Genomic DNA, 17,862 nt, shown 5'->3' with positions numbered 1-17,862 from the left:
CACTTACAAACTTTTCAATTCAAACCTAAAAACACATAACAGCTAGTTTTATATCCCATCTTAATGATCATGATTCCTACCTTACCCACATTTAGAAATTAAATCATATCCATCCCTATTTCACCCCTTTTTCTTTTTGCAACTTGCACTAAATATATTTTTCTTTAATTCCCTTAATTTAATAAAATTATTACAATTAGCATTTTTGACCGTTACTAAAATCAAACCCAAGGTCAATTTAGTCATTTCACACACTCCTACCCTCACCAGCTGTTTGAGTTAAAACAATAAAACCTCCACACTACACTAACTCACTAACTCACATGTACTCAACTTAACCATGGTTAACTAAACTCCCTTAAACCCCACTTAAACCCAACCTTAGTAACTACTCCTATAAAAAAAGCCTTCATTTTCTAACACTCCCATAATGCCCTCACTTTCGCTCTCTAAAAGCAGTAACAATGGCTTACGCCGTGATATTCTCTCTCCTCTCAATCCTGGGTGCGTGCTACGCTCACAACATCACTGAAATCCTGTCCTCCGACCCGAGTCTCTCTGAGTTTAATTCCTACCTTACACAAACCAAACTCGACGATGAAATCAACTCCCGCCAAACTATCACCGTCCTCGCTCTCGACAATGGGGCAATGTCCACCCTCACCTCCGGGAAGCCGCTATCAGTTGTCAAAAACATTTTATCACTCCATGTCCTGCTCGACTACTACGACCCCAAGAAGCTCCACTCTATTGCCAACGGCACGGTCTTGACCACAACATTGTATCAGACCACCGGGTCCGCCTCCGCCCAAGAGGGTCAGGTCAATATCACTGACCTTAAGGCCGGGTCGGTCGGGTTCGGATCGGGTCAATCCGGGTCTAAGCTGAACTCTACTTACTTAAAATCTGTCAAGCAAATTCCGTATAATATCTCTGTACTTGAGATCAGTGCTCCGATCATTGCTCCGGCACTTCTCACCGCTGCCGGCTCCGACGTGAACCTCACGGCGGTGTTGGACAAAGCCGGTTGCAAGACATTTGCGTCGCTAATTTCGTCGAGTGGAGTTTTGAAGATTTTCCAGAATCAAATGGAGAAAGGAATCACCATTTTTGCGCCAACTGATGAAGCATTCAAAGCGAAAGGTGTTCCAGATCTGAGCAAATTGAGCAATGCAGAGGTTGTCTCTCTCCTCCAATTTCACGCGCTTAGTAGCTACTCTCCCGTCGGAACCCTAAAAACGACGAAAGGTAAGCTAGCGACGTTGGCTCCCGGCGGCGGAAAGTACGATCTATCTCCGACGACTTCCGGCGACACTGTTACGCTTCATACTGGCGTCGATTCTTCTAGAGTCGCCGGAACTTTGCTCGACTCAACTCCTGTTGTTGTTTACTCCGTCGATAATGTGCTTTTACCGGTGGCGTTGTTCGGAGAGTCTCCGGCGCCGGCACCTTCTCCGGAGAGTGATTCACCGTCTCCTGCACCTTCGCCGGAAGCTGATACTCCTTCTCCGGCTAGTACTCCGGCATCTTCTCCGGCGTCGGCGGAGTCGCCGGCGGGTGAGTCTCCGGCGGAAGGTCCAGGAACCGATGCAGATGAAAGTAGCTCGAAGAATGGCGTTGCTGAGAGAAAAAGTTCCACGTTGTTTATTGCAGTTGTTTTGTCAGTGGCATCCGGCGTAATTTCATTGGTACTTTAGGGATAGGATTGTCTTTTTCTTCCACGTCCTTTTCCTCGGTTTGTTAATTACGAGTAAATGTTATTATTACCGTTTTTTCTTTTTAATTAATTTATTTGGTTTAAGTTAGAATAGAAGAAGTGAGATTTATTAGTATGGTTTGGACTTGGGTTTGACTGAGAGAGGCAGATTCACTTGTTCATGATACTGTGATTAATTAATTTAATCGTGTCTTTTCTTTTCTTTTATTTCTTGTTCTCTCTTAATAACTATAAAATGCGAATACCCATAACAATTTTAAAAAAATCAAAGCGTGATTTTGTTGTATTATAAGTGATAGAGGATTAGAGGGACCTTTATTGCAATTCAGCCCTACATCGATTCGATTCAATTTGAAATTCAGCTCTACGTCGATTCAATTTGTTATTCAGCCCGATTCAATTTGAAATTCAGCTCTACGTGTTATTCAGCCCTATATCGATTCAATTTGTTTAAGTCTGACTCTGTTTAAAATTTAAGTTAAGTAATGATTTAATTATTCAAGTAAGATTTTGAGATTATTTTCAGTGGGGGAAATCCAACGGCGGAAACTGGTATTATTGGACAGTGTGGGGCACGTGAGTTTGTTTGTAAGCTGGTGTCGAATTTTAGAAAATGGACACTTTAATTAATGGTGGTAGGTTGGTGAGTGGAGGCGCACATGATAAAAAATGATATTGAGACGATGCATTCAAGATGATCCACGTGGTAACCGTGCATTTTTACGTCTATGCGTTAATTAGGACAGTTATTGTACTTATTACTGCTGTTACGGTTAATATTGTATTAGTCCTAACTTTTATTTTTGTTTATTATGGATTCGTATGTTAATTTTAGCTAGCTAACTTACGTTATGTATTGCATTTTCATCTTTATGTTGACATGTGACATGAGAGTAATTGTTGACTCAAATGGTAATTAAAATTACCCGATTTGAAATTTGGATATGGATTCTTTTGAATTATTAGGTCTTGAAATATGATTATTCATTACAAAATCCGAAGTAATCTTAAAACAAACTGAAAGTTGGTTTGATCTAAGAGTAATTACAATATCGACTTATGTTCACATGAACTAAAACTGACAAACAATTCATTTGACAAACCTGAATTACAAATTCAAGTATTGTTCTGTAAAGATAATGCCAAGGTGATAATTTTAAGCAACTTACAAGTTACAACTATGGAGCTAGTCATCTTCTTTCATTTTTATTTATTCATGTATTTTGTTATAACGAGAGTTTGATTAAGAGTTTACATCTATTGCATCTCTATGATTAACTTAGATTAGTTGTTTTTAGCCTGGAGAAAGTGCTGGTCTGATAATTTTGTCAAAATGGTTGATTCCAAATCATTCTTCAGTGAAATTTTTTTTTAGATAAAAAGTGTGAATAAAGTTCTGGAAACTACATTATCCAGAAGGTCATATTCCCAATAAATCAATGATAATTGATAAGGTAGGAGTATAGTGTTGTGAGTTGGTTACAGCCTTACGGAGTTACAGGTATGAATCATGAAACAAATTTCAAATTTCCTGCAATCACGATAACAATATCTCTGGTCACCAATGCGGCCAATAAAGGTAAATTTTTCATTATATTTATTATTTATACAACGAAGTATAATAATAAAGAGAAATATTTATCCAAATAGTTAGTATTTGAAGACTAGGCTAGTTCCCAGAAGACTACCAGCCTCATTCAGTCCTTCATCCTTTCAGGTTGGAATCCTATTTGAAGCGCATTCAGGAGAATAATTCAGCAATTACAGCAAAACTAAACAAAAGCAACAGAAATATTGAACCCAAATCTAAACAATTACTGAGCATAGGTCACTACAACAGTTTCGTTAAGCAACAGTTTCAGAGGGTGGAACGAGAGATCTGCAAAATCTGAAATGCATCATCTAACTTTACACAAACATCAACAACTCGGGTCTACTATAGATGTTTTCTCCTTCATTTTCCAAAGTCGGATAAGCAGCAACAAGAGCATCCTGAGCTCCAATATACAGAGAATTATATATCTTCCAGTAGACTTCCCTAACTTTCCTTGCTGGGTGGAACAAACCCTGCAGACAGTAGTTCAGTATTGCAGCAGCACCCAATGCAACTCTCATTCCCTCAATGGCTTCTGTAACAGCATTGATAACGTGAGGTGAAGTCTCGAAGATATTGGGCCACACGTAATTCATAAGGTGCACCAAAGCATCTTCACAGCCTAGACCTGCAACACCAAGAGCCATATGTTTCACGGCAGAAGCTGCAGTCTGACGATGAACCAGGTCCCGGTCCATAAGGGCATCTTCAAGGAGAGGAGTCACGGCATAGATATAATCCTTTCCCATTTCACCAATATATTCAAAGAGGAAAGACAGAGATTTGAGGACACCATTCTGCACGTTAAGCTCAGGAACACGGTATTCATTCATAAGAGCTGGCAAAACGGTGAAAGGTGAGCAAGTCTCAGCAACGATTGCAATAGCCACGGTTGTACAAACACGGTTCTGACGTTCTTGCACCTTAAGGTTGTTAAGAAGAGTAGCCAAGACATCCTGAGGTCCAATAGCTTTGGCAATGTACCCAAAGGTGTTGACAGTGGCTCTTCGAATTCCTTTCTTGTGAGCCTTGAGCATCTCCAGAAGCTCAAAGCATATTCTCATCCACTCTCTTGCAGGAACAAATTCTGCTCCACGATCTGCAATACGCCCCACAAGATCAATGCAGTTCTCCTGTACTTTCTCATGCCTGTTCTTCAAAATAGGAGTCAACCTAGGTAGCAGGTCTTTGATTGGTGGAGTCATCTTGGTCATACCAATGACGTTAACAATTGCTTTCAGTGCTCCCAAGATTGAACCCAGCACTTCTGGATACTCCTCTCCTAGATACTCATACAAAACCACACCCAAGTGACCCATAAGCTGCTCCTCTCCACACTGCTTCATAACCACTGCAATTCGGGAGATAAGGTCAGCAGCCTGCTGCCTTACTTTTGCACTCTTGTTATTCAAACGCCACTTAATTGTACCACATATCTGGGGGAGATAAGGTTTGACCCTTTGGCCGAGGGCATTGACCACAGCGCCAAAACCATTAAGCATGACATTGGCATCATCACTTGTCTGCTCCTGAAAGGCATACAGAATACCATCAATCAGAAGCTCCTCCAAGCGAGATTCAATATCAGATGCCCCCAAGTTTGTCACCACTTTCTCTATTGTCTCCATGACCATACGCCTATAGGGTTCACTCTCATCTTTAAGATCCTCCACTATCCTACCAACTATATCAGCAACACCAACCTTGTTGGCTATCTCTACAGTAGTTTCCACAAGCTGCTTGTAGTTTCTTCTGTCAAGAGCCATTCTCCTAACCCAAAAGTTCTTAAAGAACTCAGGAAGGATATCACTTCTAATGTAGTCAGCCTCTACACCCTCAGTGCTAACACACTGCTTCACCACTTTCAGAACAATCTTCTTCATTTCTTCATCTGGTGACTGGAACTCTCGAATTAGAATAAACATAACTTCTTTTGTATAGTAGCTAGCATAAAGAGCATCCATCAACGGAATGATAAAACCAATGGCCTTCAGGAATGCAGCCAAGACCTTTCCACGGTGTGATCTGATACCTTTCCACAGAGGTTTCAATACAGAGTCAAAACTCTCAATACCATACGGGGCTGAAGCTTCAGCTAGAGCTGCCAGAGAAAGTGCAGTAATTGTTCTGACCTTCTGGTTCTCATCATTAAGACCATGTTCTATGATCTCCACCAAAGATCTTAAGTGTGGCAGAACAGCACAACCAATCAAAATGGCAATCTGTTGGACAATCTTGATACCTGTATGCCTAGCTTGCCATGACTTCTTACTTTGACACACTGCCTTTAAAAATGGCAGCAGAGCAGGTATACCTAGAGCTGAAGCAACAACACTAAAAGCCCTTGCGGTTGTATTCCTGACATACTCATCAATATTATCAATATCCGGCCTCATGGCAGCAATCATAGTGGCCAATCCAGCAGCCTTACTCAAGTTTGAAATAATCTCCCTCCCCTCAACACGGGCATAGTAGTCTTCATCAATTAAGAGTGGCTCAATAACCACAAGAATTTTGTGCACGAAAGGCCGAACCAACTCATCAAGCTTGTACAGTACCCTGTCAATAACTTTCACAAGAAGATGTCGTTCTTGGTCCTCCAATGTCGGCTGCATAAGCAAAGGCAAAATTTGGTTAAACAACGGACCAGCACCAAATTCTCTTGCTTTGTCAGTGAGTTGCCGTAATGCAGTCTTCCTCTGAGGAGGAGTACCATTTTTCACTTTAAGTAGCAACTTCATAATCTTTCTTTCCTTCTGCTCCTCTGGTGACAGCTCTTCCTCGTTTTCATCATTCAACAACGCCTGAAAATATTGATAGTCCTCTGGTTTCATAAATGGCAGCCCATTAGCAGGCTCCTTTCCAACATCAAACTGCTGATTCCTGTCTTCAACTGGTATTTGATAAAGTGGAGTCCCCATTGGAGTGGGTGTGGCAAGAAGCTTCCTTGCTGGGGTCCTAATTGGCACATATGAAGCAGGAGGATCCAAAATCTTATACCCTTCAGGTGGGAACATGGAATCAAGCTCTTCATCAGTCAAAGGTCTGTTCCTCTCTTCAATATCCTTCTCCCACTTCATCAAGTTATACTGTTCGGGAGTTACAGGGCCACGCAGATTAATCTGCCCAGGAGTAGGTGTAGCCATATCAACCCCACCAACAGGTGTCACACCAGGGGTCATAGCCGCAGGAGTTGCCCCAGCCATGGGTGTTGCACTCCCCATGGTAGCTGGAGTCTCATCCCACCTTGATCTCTGACGTTTAGGTGTCGGTGTTGCCATACCAGTGATTTTTGGAGTGGCATCCCACGTTGATCCAGCAGGAGTGGCACCAGGAGTGAGCCCACCAGCAGACGGAGTAGCATCAGAATCTTGAACACGACCAGGTGTTGGTGTCTCATCCCACCTATTCTTCCGAGCAGATGGTGTAGCATCACCAAGTCTCCCCGGTGTGGGAGTGGCATCCCACCTTCCAATTCCAGGGGTAGAATCGGCTAAATCCCAGTCAGAGGAAGACTTCGGTTTCTTTGCTACGCCCTCATCCCCTTGCTGATCCTGAGACTGATCCCACCTATTTCTCCTCTTCTGAGAAGGCTGAGCTTGAGCAGCAACACCACCAGCAGCTCCTTTCTCCTCTTCCAAACTCTTCTTCTGCTCCTCCTCTTCTTTCTTCTTTTTAGCAATCAATCGGAACGTCTCCTCCTTCTCTCTCCTCAGTGCCTCCTCCCTCATCACATCAGCATAAGTCCTGACACCAACATCCGGGGTCTTATCCCCCATCGCAAAAGCATCATGCCTCGCAGGAGAAATAACCCGATCAAGCCTCCTCCTCCGATAATCATCCTCACGATCAATAATCCTTTGTGGCTTCCTCAACCCATCATCATAGTCAGCCCCAACACCAGGCATTTCCTTTAAAAGAGACTTCGGAGCCGTATAAGAAGCCAATTTCCGAGCCACCTCGTTATCCATAGCATCCGTATTATCTTCATCATCATCAACAGGGATTGACTGGACATAATCCTCCCTCCCACTACTCCCATAAAGATCAGTATCATAGGTAAGAGATGAAAGAGAAGCTAGTTCCTGCTCCATCTTCTTCCTCTCCTCCTGTGTTTTCGCTATCTCTGGGTCTATCGACGCCATTTCTCAATTCTAAACTGATAACCCTAGTTCCAATTTACTACGGAAATCTATACCAAAAATAGATAAAATCTAATGAGTTCAACCAGCAAACTTCAGTCGATTGATTAATTTAAACACAAACAATAATCTCAATCAAAGAAGAAAATTCATGCTATAATCATCAAATCACAAATTCACAGAAAAATTGCAAGAAAAAGAAACAATAAGGCATACAACAAGAGACTGAATTGAAATTGCAAATCAGAAAAGTATGAGCAGCAATTAACAACACGAATCTAAAGAGAGAATTAGATACCTGGAAAAAGGAGATGCGGTGAGCGATAATGGTGAAGAAGTTAGAAAGGGAAAAAAAAAATCAGGATTTCGAAAACCCCTATAATAAACAAGGAAAAATGAATTTGGTAATTGTTATGTGGCGGTTTGGTTAGTTGTGTGCTGGGTGGCGCTATGACGGTGTAAGGGATGGGCGGTGGAGAGAGGATTGGAAAATGGAAATGGGTAAAATTGTAAATCAACTGATTTAGTGTTTTTTTTTTTTTTTTTGGTAAAATCTCCAAAATTAAACTCGTCAAAAATACCCTCTAAATTATTTATTTTAATTCCTCGTTAGCCAATGAGAAATTTGACTATTTTCGACCCTTTCCTTGTAGTTTCTTTATGTTTTTATTATTGAATTCAATAAGTTACACTCTTTGAAGGTAGTAAGTACCCCTATAGTGGGTTTGAGTGTAGAAAGTACCCCTATGGTGGGCTTTGTTCTAGTTTTGTTTTTTGAATTTAGTATGATACAAGTTGTTTCATTGGTAATGATTCGTGCGGGGTCGAAAAAAAGGTTATCCTTCGATTACAATTAGATGAATCAGACGAAAATTATCTTCACGACTACAACAGATCGATAGACCCCATCGTCAAAAAAGAATGTAAATCACAACGATATAAAATAGGGTATGAAGAATGTACGATTTGCAACAACGATCGTAGCTCTGCTGAAAGGAAGTTTTTATTTGATTCAATTGTCATGTATTTATTAAATTTAAATCTCTTGTGGTATAACTTTTAATTTATGAATCAATCTTTATTAAAAGAAAAAAAAAAAAAAATTAAAATTCCTTGTTAGCCAACTTGAAAATAAAGATTACACAAACAATGTCCCTCGCTGCCAACAAGGGTAACAACACAAATAAGCAAGGCAAGCTAAACAATGTCCCTTATTGCGGTATTGTCAATAAGGTCAAGGCTTTAATAAGATGGTTCCAGTTCTAGACACCAATTATGGCTATTGAGGTCTTTTTGGAAACCCTAAAAAGTACCTCAATACTTGACTTTGTCGAATCTGAAAATAATCTCTATCAGCTAATTTGAGGGTTATTATTCGCGAAATCAACCCATTTTCGGAAATTTCAGAAGTGGGTGTTGAAAACTCAAGTGACGACGGGGATTACATCCTAAAGTCATATAATATTGTTTGAAACCACATAGGATCATTAGTTGATTACATAATGGTATGTGGTAGTCTTGAGTTAATGAAAAAAAACGTGTACATGCCTCGTTAAATTGACAGTTTAAAGGCAAAGTGTATTTTCAACTACCCAAATGGCTTCCTAACATCTCGTGGGCTCTATGATAAACATCTCGTCTTCTATTCTTTCCGAACATGATGAAAAAGTCAAAATTTATCCAAATTTAAAGCCTATAATTCACACTTTTGGACTAATTTCAAGTTATTTTTTGAAAACTGAAATGGATGTGTGTGGAGTCCCCCCACAGTTGTAGAAATTGATTTGAAATCACAACAGACCTATCAATTGGTTTATAAAGTCCAGATAGTGAGTTTTGTTCAATTATATGTTATTTTGAAAAATAAGGTTGTACCATTGTAATAGTAGTTAAGTTTAAAATGGGTGGTTTTGATCACTAAATTGGCATCTGAGGGCTTCTATTAAGCTAAATAGTCGAAGATAAAGGGACGAAGGGTAAACTATACACATAAGTGGCATAACTTTAGGTACACTAAGAAGTAAAGCTTTATTTCCCCATATTATCCAAATTTACGGTTTATTTGCAAATATGAGCTTATATTTCTTTTGTTTTGTTTACTTGTATGTTTTAATCTTTGCATCTTATCCACATACCCTACTTTGACCCACATTAAAACTTGAAATTTTGATTTTTTTTTTATTTTTTATTTTTTATTTTTTTTTAGAGTTTATAAACCAAATGTTAAAAGAGTAAAACAATAGTGAAAATAGTAAATAGCAATATGCCAATATGAGCTCGGTTAGAAAATCAGTATAAACTTTAAAAATTAAGTACATTATTGAAACCTATTGATCAAATTTAATGAACAATGGGCCATGCCCACTTAGGCCCAAAGCTAAATTTTCTAATTTTAATTGTGATCTGATTCCATAAAGACGTGTGTTAAAACTAATCAATTAGAGCACTTATAATGGTGGGCAAAATAAAATGCTCATGGGCATTTTTGTGGACATTTTGGTAGAAGTACTCTTGTAATAGTGAGCAAAAGTGAAAATGCCCATAGGCATTTGTTATTTTGCCCATGAGATGAGCAAAATAAAGGATGAATAGTGCTCTGGTGGGCCCCACAATTTGCAATGGTTATATTTTTTGTAATGCAAATTCTGAAATAAATATTTATTAAAAAAAAAAATTAAAATTACCAACGGTATAAAATTTAATTCTCTATAAATAGACATGCATTTTGGTATATTTTGGTATCATTTCAGAAATACCATAAATCCTCCATATTCTTTATTTTAACGATAAAAACGACACAAATAAAAAAAATAAGTTACACAAATTTAGACTAGTTTTTATTTATTTGGAGTAATATTGTTAAAATATAAATGAAATTAATAAATAAAGAAGTGTTGTGTAGGAGAGAGAAAGTAATGGTGGGGTATTGAAAAAGTAAGAGAGAGAGAGAGTATTGGGCAAGCATTTTTATTGCTCACCATTGGGAGAGAAATTGTGAAAAAAATTTACATATGGACAAAACAGATTTGTTGAGAGAGAAAGTGGGTAGAGAGATAGTGAGTGGACATTTTTTTTTGCTCACCATTGAGAGTGGTCTTATAGATTGATTTAATTAAATGGTTTTCGATAGATTATTTATCTGAAAATCAATATGATTGATATTTATTTCATGTATTATCCAAAAACTTTATATAGTCTAATTAATTGACAAATAAGTTAAATTGAGGTTAAGATACGAGCAACACACTAACCAAGCACGGAGTATAAACACAATTATCCCATAATTACATACGTCTCATTTTTCTTCCCTAAGTGGAGTATGATTACATTGACAAATCTTTCCAACATTAGTTTGCTTTATCTAATCTTCTTAAATACGTGTCATGCTAACATATTGCGATTATACAAGAACGAAGGTAAGAAAAATCACAACCCAATCCCTCCCTACAAGGCTACATGTCAAGGCAAGAAGACTATCCATCAATCTACTTCCTCCGTCCGTTATTATCTGCAACAAAGGAATAATTTATATTTCACAAATAATATCCCTTTGTTGCAGATAATAGCGGGCGAAGGGAGTATATCTTATGGAGCACGTTCCACTCCCAATATTGAAAGCAATCAATCAAACACACAAATATATTGACACCACACTCACTACTCAGTACTCACTCTTTCTGACATGTATTTGCCCCCTCTGTTTCCTGCCAAAACCCCTCATTTTTCCCTCTCTCCTCCTTTCATCCTCTCCAGTTGTCAGATGTCCTCACCCCTTCTGACAATCTCTAATGACTTTGGTTTTTCAGGCCTTTTTTTTTTTCTTCTTCCAGTTTTTGTCATTTCCTACTTCATTTTTGTTTAACCACCCACAAAACAACCTCCTTTCCCTTTACTAAACTATCACAATGATACCTCTTGTCAACCTTTTCCCCACTTCTTCAGGTCAGTAACACATTTTTCTACCAGTCGATTCTCGAACTTAGCCAACACATTGTTGGTGTACCACGTAACTCTAACATCTTGGTTTATTTTAGTGTAATGATCTGAACTTTTTTTTCTTTTTTGAATTGTGATGAAGGAGAAGAGGAGGACAGGTGGAGGATAAAAACGGAAGAAAAACAGGGGAAAAAAACAGAGGAAGAATTAGAACCGTTGATCAGTCTTGCTCTTGGGATTGGTGGGTCCACCAAAAGTGATGAGAGAGAAAAAGACAACATCTTTGGCAGGATTGTAATGGTGAAAGAGGAGAACAAGGAAGTTGATGATCATAATCAAGCGGTGGTGGAGAGAGAAGGGTGTAGGATAAACTCAGTGGTCAGGTTTACAGAGGATCAGGTTCAAGAATTAAAGAGACAATTATTAATATTTAAGTATTTGGTTAGTGGTTTACCTCTTCCTTTTCACCTTCTTCCTCCTCATTTTTACCTCTACAAAAGATCATCTCCTCCTTTTTGTAAGTTTTCTCAATTTATTTTGATATATGTTGTCAATTTAATTTTGTTTACTTCGTAGCATTTAGTAATTTATTTATTGTTTTCATTTATAATTCCGCTTTTTAATTTAACTGTTTTTTGGAAGCTTTGATAATATGCATGTGAATTATGGTTTAAGTTTTGGATTATAAACTGTAAAATAGGTTTCATTTTGTTGTTGTTTTCTGTTTCTATTTTGCATTTTAGACTGCTATTCTTGGTTGGTTTGGCCGTTTAGGTTATATAGTGCTAATTTAGTGACTTGGGCTGATTTGCTTATTTATTTGTACATTTGTTTTTCGAAACGGGGTGATGAAGTTCATAGGGCTATTTTGAAGTTCATAGGACTATGTTGGGAAGACATTCCCCGTAGTTGGAATTGTTATGAGAAGATCGACAATAATTGGGATTTTAATTGCGAATTTCTCTATGTCATTTCAGAATTTGTCCCTTGTAGGGAACTTTTAAAAGAATTATGATCTTGAGACTTGATCAAGTAGCGCCTTAACATAAGTTTAAGTGGGTTTTCTTGTTATTATTTCATTGAGGACTTAGGGTCTTTTGTGGGTTTGGTCACTTTGGTGACATTTTGTGAAGGATGCTAAAATCCTATAGTGTTTTTCCTTTTAGAGATTGATCTTCATTTAAGGTAGGAAAGAATGTGTTTGTACTCCAAAAGTTGGGTTCTTGTGTGCATTTACTCTTTTGGTTGATGAGTTTGTAATACAAGGTACTAATGGATATGTTTGATTGATCCATTACGGATTTACAGTTTGTGGGATTGCCAAATGTACTATGAATCATCGTCCAAAGTCGCTTATACTCGAATGCCTTCATTGCTGATAACTTAAGTTTTACATTACTATATAGGTACTTGAGCAATCATGAATGTAGGAGGTTAGGTTTTACTCATTTGCATTCATTTGTACCTACAATATTGAACTTTTGCACTTGATAACAATAATAACAAAAACAAAGACAATCTTAAGAATTTAACCTTGCTAGTGTATTTTGTTGGATGATGTTGAGTGTTGACTGTTGAGTACCCATGAGTGTATGGTAAATTTGGAGTATTGTTGATTTTGTTTGTGTTATCATGATTTGTGGTTCTAGCATTTTTCTGCGGGACTTTTGATCATCACCGACAGATGATAGATCCGGAGCCTGGGAGATGCAGGAGGACTGATGGCAAGAAATGGAGGTGCCATCAACCTGTGATCTCTAATGAGAAATACTGCGAGAAGCACATGCATCGAGGCAGTAACCGTTCAAGAAAGCTTGTGGAAGCCTGTCCATATTCCAGAACCACCAACCTCAAAAACTTAAACAAAAACATTAATCTTAACAAAGACATCAGACCAAGATTCTCAGAAAATCTAGGTCCGAAAGAGCCAACTAAGGTTGTGAAGAGAGCTCAAGACTTGGGCACTTCTACTGCAGTGAGCTATGGGAACAACAAGCAAAGCAACAAGGCAAAGTGTGTCGTTGCAAAAGATAGGATTGCTGTCATCAACCAAACATCAGGATTGGATTTCTCACCCAAAAGTGTTCTTCTAAATGGTTAGCCTTTTTTCTTAGAAGACTATTTTTATGGTGTTGAAATGTCGTTCCTGTTACGAATGAATTATTGTTGTATGTGTTCCACTGTTCCACAATAATATAAATGATCGGTTTGAATTCAAGATTCATCATCAATTCATCATTGACCTCAATCACCTGATAAATATTCCACTGGTTTTTGCATCAATTGGTGGGTCATTGGTTAAGAATGTTTCTCTGACAGCAAACCTTATAAACTCTATTATACTGACTTGCTGTTAATTCTTAATACTTTTAGACATTTAGTTGCATATCTTTTTATTTTGTGTTCCACGTTCGAGAATTGAAGGTATATATACTACATGTTGATTTTCTTTTCTTTTTTTTTTTTTTTTTTAGTCTACCCTAGGAGCTCTTATCTGGCCATGACGAATGTTCTCGACTCTAGATAATTTTTGTATTCTTTCTCTTGTTTACCTTCTAATAGTTTATGTTATTTGTCTATTTTTAGATACAGGAATGAGGTGCCCGAGTGTTCAAAGTTGCAAGAGCAACACAGAATCTGAATCAAGGTGTAAGAGAACAGATGGGAAGAAGTGGCAGTGCAAGAAGGAAGTTCTACCATATCAAAAGTACTGTGCACAGCATGTCAACAGAGGCAGATTCCGCTCAAAAAAGCGACCTATAGGCTCGTCATCCTCCAGGGAAATCCAAGCTGCCTATGGTTCTACATCCAGCCCCAAAATCTACGGAACAGGACAGGCCACAGTGGGCTTGGGGCTGAAGATCTCGCTTCCCACAAGACTAGATGATCCAAGGAACATCATCAAAGGAAACATGTCTCAGAATGGTGGCAGTAGCTCAAGCACTGAGGCTACTGAAAGTGATGGGAGCACGGATGTTTCAGACATAATTGTCCTTTCTCCTTGAGTGGTTAACACGACATAGTTTTTGGAACTCAACAAAATGTATATACTAGTACTACGTACATAAAATGGCAACTAATAGGTCAGTATTGTTGCGCTTAAATTCAGCTTTTTGTAGGGAGTACTAATGCTGAGACTTTAACCTCATTTTGCATGAATTTGATGTTGCTGATCAGGTGTGGAGAACATATTAATATTGAAATATATGTAATGTACTACGGTTGTTTGAATGTATGTTTGATTTACAAAAATCAATCCACAGTAGTATTTCAAAGATGTCCAATATAGATCCCCTCCCTCTGTTAAGTCGTTACTGAGTTTGGGTTAAAACCAGCATAGCCGTGCAGGTTTGCTTGCCCCCGAATATGGACATGGCCGTGTTTGGACTCTAGGACAACCATCAATTAGTATTGATTTTGAAGAGAACTATTAACACGGGGAATTCCTGGCCTATGTGTTTTAACGTAAATAGGTTATAGGATGACAACATTGTAAATAAATATTGACATATACTTTTAATCTTTTATATACCAACATAGTGGTACTAAAAAAATAATTGTAATCCTTAAAAATTTTTTAACGGACCATTGAATCACGTAAAATTATGTTGACGCGTAGGAGTTAAGCGCTGAGAACTATTGCATGAAGCACTTGGCTATTGTTATGTGGCGGTTTGGTTGGCTGTAGCTTTGTGGGCTGGGTGGTGCTATGACCAATTGACCATTGGTTGAGTGGCCTTGTGGGCTGGGTGGTGCTATGACGTTGTAAATGGGTATTTATTAATTTATTTATCACAAAATCTCAAAAGTTAACCTATAAATAAAATAAAATAAAATAAATAAATAAAATCTTACTTTTAATTATTGAAACTATTCTACGGACAAATATTTTAAAACCGATGGAGTACGTAATTTGCAAAGTTCCATTTACTTGCATTCCTCTAAATTAAAAATTTATCACTAATCTCTTCAACTTTCATCGTTATTAATGTGAATCCAAATGACACATTTCCCATAGGCAATACCAAAATAAGTTATTCCAATCTTGGATTATTTTCTAAACTGTATACTACTATACTAGTCACACTCATACATAGACATTGTCTTGTTTGAACCCTCGAACAACCTTCAAGCATTCGTAAGACATGATAATCGTGATGAATGGGATGTTCGGATAGATAGACTTCATGTGTGGTTATCGCGGATAATGATATTGTTATAATTGGCATCAATGGCATGTATTATTATTTTGATTTAAAGGAAATAATTGGCCTTCTTGCCCTGCCATGCATTTAGGGCTGGGCTTATTTAAATTTATCGTAAATAATTAATTTTTTAAATTCACCATTTTCATTTAGATGAGAGATTTCATTTTTTTTTTAATGCATACCAATATACGAGTAAATCTTTACAGAAAAAACCCTAGCCTCCTTCCTCTCTTCTCTCTCCTAAACTTTAGCCTCCATTGTAAATTTTAAAGGGGCTTCTATCGAATTTCACCGGTGGAAGCCCCAATCGTTTGTTTCTTTTAATTCTTAGGTTATAATAATGTCTCCTTCAAAAGAAAGGGTTTATCTCCTTCAAAAGACAAGGTTTTTTCGATCTCTTTCGAAAGAAAAGGTATTCGAATTCTTTCGAAAGACAAGGTGTTATTTGCGTTTGATAGGGTCTAGTTTTACAGGGCTACGATTGATTATTTCTCGAATTCGGGTTACAAAATCATCACAAGAAATTTATTCTTCACAAAATATTAAAGTGTCGACGGATCCACTCAAAAAGTTGTACGAGACAACGAATCGAGAATATGCCGAATTGTTATATCTATGTATTTGGATTCTTAACACTTCTCCGATTAATTATTGTTTAATTTTGTTAAATCTGTTTCATATTGTTATTTTGGACTTATATATATATATATATATATATATATATATATATATATATATATATATATATATATATATATATATATATATATATATATATAGAAATGGGATCATGTGAGAACCCATGGCTTAGGTGAGAACCAATATAAAATGAGAACCAATCTAAGACCATTCATTTTTATTAGATGAATGGTTCAGATTTATTAGTAACTATAGTGGGAATTCACGTGGGCCAGCTTGAAAAGGTAATGATTGTTTGTAATTTTTTATTTTTATTTTTGTGCATTGGAAGACGTTGTATTCCATTGGAATACATTATGGGTCAGTCAGTGGAAGACGTTATCTCAGCCATTGGAATAGATTCAGCCATTGGAATACATTATCAAAGGTTAGAGCTCAAATTTTTTTTTTTCTGTAGTTATATTAAGCATGGATTTGTCTGTTGAATTTGGTACGTCTAATGTTCTTCATGCTTTCACCCCTGGTGGAACGAAGATATGGATTCCATGTTGTGATAGTGAAATTAGACCAACTATAGGTATGAAATTTTCAAAACTTGATGAAGGTTTGCGTTTTTATGAGTCCTACGCAGCTGTTGTAGGATTTATTACTAGAAAGTCGACGGTCAAAAAAAGAAAAAATGGTATTATTTCTTTTCAAATTATTGTATGTAATAAAGCTGGGTTTAAAGAAAAACGAAATAATGTGGTGCTTCATTTTATGTTTCATTTTATACTACTAATGTTCCATAAAATATATGTATTATTTCATATACTAATGATATTTTTTTATGGGACAATAGTTCATATTTCTGGAACAATATAAATAATATCCGAATGAAATATTATATTATGTATAAAACAATATCATTAGTACATAAAACAATACATATATTTTATGGAACATAAGTAGTATAAAATGAAACATAAGGTATGTTTTTTTAAACATCAATAAGGTATAAGAAATCACAGTAAACCTAGTTCATATATAGCCCAACTATATGAAACAAGCAATAATATATATGAAACATTAATATTATAAATTGAAACACTTAATATATTTTATGAAACATCATTAACGTACACTTCAACTACATTTTAACTTAACGTTGACAACACAATTCAATGTAACATTACATTTTTTAATTGAAACATCGACAAGTCTTTTTGAAACAATAATAACATCTTTTGAAACATCTCAAAATTATTCCTTTAATACAATAAAATAAGTAATTAATACTGTTCCAATTGGATGATATGCCCGTTATTGTCAATACAATTTATATTGTTCCAGAAATATGAATTATTGTCCCATAAATATTATATATTGTTCCATATATAAGAACTAGTGTTCCAATTACATGATATGCCCCTAGTTTTCGAATTTTAAATGTCGTTCCAGAATTTTCAACTATTGTACCACATACAGATTTGCTCTTTTTTTGCACTACTTCGAAAATTCTACCAAAAAAATATCAAACGAACTCCAAAAATTCAGAAATTTTGTATGCTTATTCTACACAAAAAAAATAAGCAGATTCAAAAATAGAATCGCTTCAAAAGGGTTTTTTATGAGAGAGAAATCTTC

At 36.9% G+C, this 17,862-nt stretch overlaps 3 protein-coding genes across 3 annotated transcripts; 2 read left to right on the top strand and 1 right to left on the bottom strand.

The window, feature by feature from the left end:
- Nucleotides 1-383: 383 nt before the first annotated feature.
- LOC110721403 (fasciclin-like arabinogalactan protein 10) lies at nucleotides 384-1,924 on the top strand. The gene has a single exon (XM_021900539.1). It carries the CDS (start codon nucleotides 465-467, stop codon nucleotides 1,695-1,697), a length of 1,233 nt encoding a protein of 410 aa, XP_021756231.1. The 5' UTR covers nucleotides 384-464; the 3' UTR covers nucleotides 1,698-1,924.
- A 1,566-nt stretch (nucleotides 1,925-3,490) lies between these two features.
- Nucleotides 3,491-8,176, bottom strand: LOC110721402 (splicing factor 3B subunit 1-like). Its single transcript, XM_021900538.1, has 2 exons — nucleotides 7,752-8,176; nucleotides 3,491-7,503 (listed from the first exon to the last, which is right to left on the bottom strand). The coding sequence occupies exon 2, from the start codon at nucleotides 7,454-7,456 to the stop codon at nucleotides 3,626-3,628; it is 3,831 nt and encodes a 1,276-aa protein (XP_021756230.1). The 5' UTR covers nucleotides 7,457-7,503; nucleotides 7,752-8,176; the 3' UTR covers nucleotides 3,491-3,625.
- Nucleotides 8,177-11,014: 2,838 nt separating this feature from the next.
- On the top strand, nucleotides 11,015-14,642 carry LOC110721401. Its single transcript, XM_021900537.1, has 4 exons — nucleotides 11,015-11,395; nucleotides 11,532-11,906; nucleotides 13,039-13,485; nucleotides 13,976-14,642. Exons 1-4 carry the CDS (start codon nucleotides 11,359-11,361, stop codon nucleotides 14,392-14,394), a joined length of 1,278 nt encoding a protein of 425 aa, XP_021756229.1. The 5' UTR covers nucleotides 11,015-11,358; the 3' UTR covers nucleotides 14,395-14,642.
- Nucleotides 14,643-17,862: the final 3,220 nt, after the last annotated feature.

This window comes from Chenopodium quinoa, unplaced genomic scaffold (assembly GCF_001683475.1).
Source record: "Chenopodium quinoa cultivar QQ74 unplaced genomic scaffold, ASM168347v1, whole genome shotgun sequence".
NCBI classification, from domain to species: domain Eukaryota; kingdom Viridiplantae; phylum Streptophyta; class Magnoliopsida; order Caryophyllales; family Amaranthaceae; genus Chenopodium; species Chenopodium quinoa.
This window is presented reverse-complemented; position numbering and strand designations above follow the sequence as displayed.